At 42.2% G+C, this 6,774-nt stretch overlaps 1 protein-coding gene across 1 annotated transcript; it reads right to left on the bottom strand.

Moving 5' to 3' along the window:
• Nucleotides 1–4,616, bottom strand: LOC308365601 (uncharacterized protein; the record flags this gene model as incomplete). Its single annotated transcript, XM_080839068.1, has 4 exons — nt 1–711; nt 2,938–3,150; nt 3,474–3,530; nt 4,608–4,616. 4 exons carry the CDS (start codon nt 4,614–4,616, stop codon nt 1–3), a joined length of 990 nt encoding a protein of 329 aa, XP_080695194.1.
• Between the last annotated feature and the right edge of the window lie 2,158 nt (nt 4,617–6,774).

Below are 6,774 nucleotides of genomic sequence, written 5' to 3'. Positions count from 1 at the left end.
CTACTGATGAAAGCAGGTGATGAAAGGGAACTCCCTTTGAACTCTGACCCCTACCCTCTCCACTCTCAGTCTGTCCTGCAGATGTAAAACATCCAACTTCATTCTTTGGATCTCTCTGTTCTTCCCCTCCATTTGTCTGTTGAACTCAGCCTCCATCTTCTCCTTGGTGATGCTGATGTTTCTCTGTAGTTCAGGCAGGATCATCTTCATGAGGTTTATCTCAGCTTCAGCCCTGGCCTCTCTCTCAAAGCTCTCTCTCATCTCCTCCATCTCCTGTCTGTGTCTCTCCTCCATCTCTCTCCTCTCCCTTTCTCTCTTGTCTCTCACTCTGATCAGCTTTCTCTCCATCTCCTCTTTGTGTGTAACCTCTCTCTTTAACTCTCTCTCCATCTCCCTTTTCTTCTCTTCATCTCTCTCTTCTTTCATCTGTCTCTCTAAATCTGTTGTTCTTTCATTTAAAGTTTTAATTTCTCCTTCATGCTGCTCAATCTCTCCCTTCATCTTCTTCAGAGACTCCTGCACATGTTCATCAAGTTCCTTACTTCTCTCTCTCAGCTCCATCAGTTTCCTCTCATCCACCTCTCGTTCTTTCTGTATCCTTCTCTTTATCTTCCTGACCTGTTTCTCTGCCTCCTGGTAGGTCTCACTGCTGTAGAATCTTTCTCTGTTTCCTGACACAATCTCTTTTATCTTCTCTAGCAGCTGTGTGACCTTAGTGTTGTCAGGAACTCATACAAGAACTCCTCATGATGGAAAAATGGATCTTGGCGATTGCAAATAACTCTCTCCCTACGCTAATCAAACTATCTAATATGACTCCTTGGTCAATGGGATCCCTCCTTTTGCCGGGGCTGTGGCAAGCTTAGCCAGCTAAACTTAGGTTACCCTGCCCTGGAGCAGGTTAGTGCTTAGTGATATGTTACTATGGTAATTTGTCGGAAGTTGCTTCACCGAACCAAAAAGAGGGGCGTTTTCTTTTTTAAGCCTGGAATCTAGCTCGCTAAACCGCTTAGCGAGCTACACAGAACAGGGCCTAGTAGTGAAGGACCCACTAGCAGACAACACAGCTCAAGGTTCAGAGTTAGTTTCAATAATACGTTCTCAGGCAGCAAAGTCAACAGGCAAAAGGTTAAAAATCCAGCAGTCAAACAGAGTCCAAGGCAGAGGTATCTAAAACATAGATTCCAAATAGGGTAAGGTCAAAAATCAGGCAAGGGTCAAAATCACAGGCAGACAGAGTACAGTGAGATTTACTAATTGCTGGACCCGCACAAGAAATAAACAGTCATGAGATGGAAAGGCACACCAGGCTTAAATACCCACGAACCAATCACAACAAACAGAAATCAGGTGTGCACACAAAATGGCGGGAGGTCAAACAGAGACAGGGTGGAGTCCTGACAAAACAAACAAAAACAGAAGGCACATGACACCATGATCAAAACGTAAACAAAAGCACATGCTGCCAGAAAAAACAAGAACTTAAACAGCAGAATAAATTACAGTAATAAGTATAAAATCTGAATGAAAATACACTTTAATATGCATACATAAGTATGTATGTCAGTAAGTATATACAGACCCACTAGATTCACACATTATAGAAGCACTATTGTAAACACTGTAACGGAGTTAATGATCTTATATACAGACGTTCGAGAGTCACACATTAGAGAGATACTAATGAGAATATCTACACATTATGAGCACCTCCTCTCTGCTGCCATCTTTTTTAGAACTGCCACTTAAACACTCTAAATCTCCTGACAAGCTAAGAAAGATGGGCCGAACAGGAGTGAATGTGGTCAAAACAAAAACAGCATCAATAACAATTAAAGTCCCAACCATTTCCAGTACCTTCACTGTTGAAAACGTACAGGTCCAGATCCAAAACATTTCAAGGTCATAACAGGTTTTCAGAAAGAACTATTTGTGAAACTATTATATTTTCCCAACCTTCCCCACAAGCCAGTCTTGAGAAGTGTCAAAGACCTGCTGTGTATTTCATATTGATTGTACCCATCAGATAGACTGCCCATAAATGGTTCACATTATGGTTACATATTAAACAATTATTAAAAGTGAAGAGATACTCTACAGAGCCCACTAATATATTGACAAAACTATCCTGAGGGTCTTTTGGAGGTGTTGGAGGCCCTTTCTCGCTCCCTTCAGCTCTACCATGCAGATCCTGCTCTCTATCGTCAGTGGTCTGTGTTCTTTTAATGGTTTTGTGTTTCTGGAAAGGCCATAATGACAAACATCTCTTGGGCACTAGATATTACTAATGATGTAATGCACTAGCCATCCTGAGGAGTTTCTGAAGAGTTTCTACTGATGAAGGCAGGAACTCCTATTATTGCCCTTTGACCTCTGACCCCTTCCCTCTCTGCTCTTAATCTGTCCTGTGGCTGAATATCAACTTCATTCTTTCAATCTCTCTGTTCCTCTCCTCCATCTCTCTGTTCTTCTCCTCCATCTGTCTGTTCTTCTCCTCCATCTGTCCTGTGGCTGAATATTAACTTCATTCTTTAAATCTCTCTGTTCTTCTCCTCCATCTGTCTGTTCTTCTCCTCCATCTGTTTGTTCCTGTGGCTGAATATTAACTTCATTCTTTAAATCTCTCTGTTCTTCTCCTCCATCTGTCTGTTCTTCTCCTCCATCTCTCTGTTCTTCTCCTCCATCTGTCCTGTGGCTGAATATTAACTTCATTCTTTAAATCTTTCTGTTCTTCTCCTCCATCTGTCTGTTGAACTCTCCCTCCATCTTCTCCTCGGTGATGCTGATGTTTTTCTGTAGTTCAGGCAGGATCATCTTCATGAAGTTTCTTTCTGCCTCCCAAACTCCTCTGTGCCCCTGATGATCAAACTGAGGAGCACAAACATCCACACAGGGTCATTCTTCAAGCCCTCTGTCTAGTCGGCGTTACCCTCTCGCACTCTTCTGTGGCTCCCAGTGAGGGGGCTCGGGGCTCTTCTCTGAAATGAGCTCTTCCCCGCAGCGGCAGCAAGACTCTTCTCCCACGGCCAGTTTCTCTTCTTTTTTTTCTTTTGGTTTCTGTTGTTCCCTCTTCCCAGCTGTGCTCCCCCCCAGCAGCACCAGCCTCAGCTCAGACACAGCAGGAGACACTGGGGGTGCTGGACCAGGACTCTCCCCTCACACTGCAATATACACACACACACACACACACAAACACAGGCACACACACACAGGCCCACAGGCACACACACACACACACACACAAACGGACAAAAAGAGTTAGAGAACCAGAACTATTCGTTACAGATGGTCCACACACACAACACTGAAGCAGGACATAAACAAAAGCAGAGTTTGAAACACATATATTTAGTGACCTCTCTATGCATGATATTTACAATTTAGTGCTGATGAAGACAGCAATTTTGCCAGCTTTTATATCCCTTCAAGTACTGAGGAGTTTTCAAAACATTAAATTCATCACAGAGACTTACTGTTAGGGCGACCCCAACCTTCACTCCGTGTTCTCCTAACGTGAGCAGGATCTGGATCTAGAAATCCAAAACAATGAGAAACTGGATCAAAAGCCCATTCAGTTACTGTAGTAGCTAATGAGTTAGTAATGTGGGCCTGGGCTACATGTTAGTATTCGATTTAATAATCATGAGGTTGACATCTGTGTAATGTCTCAATGTAGTGGCAAGTGTACTTAGCTGTAATACTGTCTATACATACAGCTGTTTGAAAATATATTTTGGTTTTCATTCATATTCTTAGTCTTTTTGTCCGTATTTTTACACATTTTGGATTATGCACCTGTTGGAGAACAAATACATTTACAAAAATAGAGCCCTATCTTCCTCCTGCACTTTGTGCCTACCCTAAAAGACTCTCGACACGGTAACCCTTCCACAGGCAGACATGAGATGGAATCAAACACAAAGAGAAGGGAAGATTTAAAGGGAAAACAGGAACTGGAGCTGAGATGTGTGAGTATGTCAGTGTTAATGCCATGCCAGTGAAAATTAGCAGTTGATTTAATGGGTAATACGTTTAGAAACAGAATCACTTTCATTGGTCATTTGGGCATTAACACAGGGCCTATGTTGCTAAACACTTAGGATAAATATCTCTACTCTCACACTCACCAGTCAGATGTCTTCTTTCTCTCTCCTCCAGCTGTCTGCTTCTCTCCTCCAGCTGTCTGTGTCTCTGGGGTTGAGCTAATGAAACCAGAAACAGAGATGAGATCATTAATGAGGCTCAATGGAGACTCAGTTCTCAGTCCTCCACTTATTTGTGTGTTAGTGTGTTAGTGTGTGATGACCATGATGACCCCCCTCCCTCCTTATGAAACCCAAACATACCAACTCCTCTCTGGTACTTACCATCACTTGTTTTTGTGTGTGTGTGTGTGTGTGTGTGTGTGTGTGTGTGCGAGTGTGAGTATGTGTGTGTGTTTGTCTGTGTGAAGAGAAACTGCATTCAAGTTAGTTCTCCACTAATCACTGCTCAACCACTAAGATGATATGTATGCCTGTGAGTGTGTGTGTGTGAGTGTGTGTGTGTGTGTGTGTGTGTGTGTGTGTGTGTGTGTGTGCTGCTAATGTTCAAACATACACACTTACCGTGGCCATGATGACCCTCTTCCCTCCTAATGAAATCCAAACTCCTATCTGGTAAAGAAACCAGAAACAGAGATGAGATCATTAAAGAGGCTCAATAGAGAGACAAATGCACACTTCAATTCAATTCAATTCAATTCAATTCAATTCAATTCAATTCAATTCAATTCAATTCAATTCAATTCAATTCAATTCAATTCAATTCAATTCAATTCAATTCAATTCAATTCAATTCAGTTCAATTCAATTGTATTTATATAGCGCCATAACAATACAATTGTCTCAAGGTACTTTACAGAGCCCAGAGCCTGATCCCCCTTAGTGCAAGCACAATGGCAGTTCCCAAACTGTACCTTTGTGTGTGCGTGTGTGTATTTGTGTGTTTCTGAGAGTGTGAGATTGTGTTTTTGTGTGTGTGTGCGTGTGTGTATTTGTGTGTGTGTGTGTGTGTGTGTGTGTGTGTGTGTGTGTGTGTGTGTGTGTGTGTGTGTGTGTGTGTGTGTGTGTGTGTGAGTGTCAGGGAAGCTTAATTTGTATACTTCAAAATGAATAGTAGATACAAGCTATAATAAATTATTAGTAATATAAACTCCACAAAACATACCATTTTAAAAAAAATATTCACTTAGGATAGATGAACAGCCATCCACAAAAGCCAACTCTGAAAGTTGTGTTTCAGTAAGAAATTGTGCATGTCCTGTTCAAACAGACAGGAGACAGCATGACGGTGAGGCAGCGACGAGCTGTGCCTCATCTCAGATTGCGCAATCCCTCACAAACTGGGTTGAGCGCATGCATAGAACATATTTAGTCTTTCTAATCTGACATAAAATGGAGTGAAAAAGCACGGAGGGGTGGCAAACAGTACCTTTAACTCAATAACGTGATTATGTGAGGGCCCACCAGTCTGGTTTATGCTTTTTCTGCCGTTGCTCTTCTTGTACACTTATATTTGACCTTGACTGCAAAAATGGAAGATTCTATAGCTAAGCTAAATCATTTCTCAAAACTGGACTTTCAATCAAAATGTGAAGTAATTAATAATGGGAGACCAATGCTGTAGCTAAAAGGTATGCTTCAAACGACGGGACAGAAAATAACTCGATCGACTTTCATTACACATATTTTCAAAGCTAAATTGCTTTGAAAATATTTGAAAACTCAAAAATAGATTTGATACAGAGGAGACTAAATATTAGCAAGGGTGGGTGGGGGGGGGGGGGGGGGGGGGGGGAGGGGGGGGTTCCCATCCCTCTTTCGCTAGCATTACATTGATATCAGACTAAGCCCTCACTTCAGTGATTTCCCTTTATTTGTCTTAGGATTGTTTAATGTCTATGTGAAGCCATTCAACATCACAAAAGTGGTTGTGATCATACACTGACGATGGCTTGAGGCTGAAACGCGTCTGCAAATAAACTGGTCTTAATATCAATGAGAAAAGCTTGAGAGTGCGGTCTTATTCTACTCAGAGATAAAAGCTTGCCCACACTGAAAATTGATTGGTTGATTCACCAAAACAGGCCAATCAGGATGCTACTGAGGCACACACGCACACTGCCTCACACACGCACAGTCTCTAGGTCCCTCTCCCTCCCTGTTGTGCGCGCGCTACACAGATGCTAACACTGTTTGGAGCACGTCTGTCTCGTGTGCACGGCCTTGCTCGCTAGCTCTGGATTCGGGGAGATTTTAAGTAATTTGAGTGCATCAGGGAGTCTGTATCAATATGCGGGAGACTCCCGGAACTTCCGGGAGGCTTGGGATGTCTACACTGCCATTTGCAGTGTTCATACAGTGCTTATATGTATGTTAGGACATCATGATGGCTCAGTCTCGGAACCATGACTATAAATGTTAGACACAATTGTTAATGATACAAATATTATCCTATTTATTATTTAAAAATTATTTAAATCCGAGGATGTCTGTAGAAACACGCAATCAACAACAATGTATCTACCTTGGCTGAAGTAGCTAGCATAGCACTGGCCATTCAACTGCATGAGAGTTGTACTCATTCTCTCCAGGTCTCTGCGTTAATACTGAGAATACAGCCTGATTGGTTAATGCTATGTGGGCTTTGGCCAATGACAGGCTGTCATTGTTCTGACTGAGATAAAAATGCAACAGGCCAGCGAGTGTTTTGTGTTTAAAAATACTGAGGGAC

Source organism: Sprattus sprattus, assembly GCF_963457725.1.
Source record: "Sprattus sprattus genome assembly, chromosome: 5".
In the NCBI taxonomy this organism is placed as follows: domain Eukaryota; kingdom Metazoa; phylum Chordata; class Actinopteri; order Clupeiformes; family Clupeidae; genus Sprattus; species Sprattus sprattus.
Note: the sequence above shows the minus strand (reverse complement) of the source record. Positions and strands in the feature narration are given on the sequence as shown.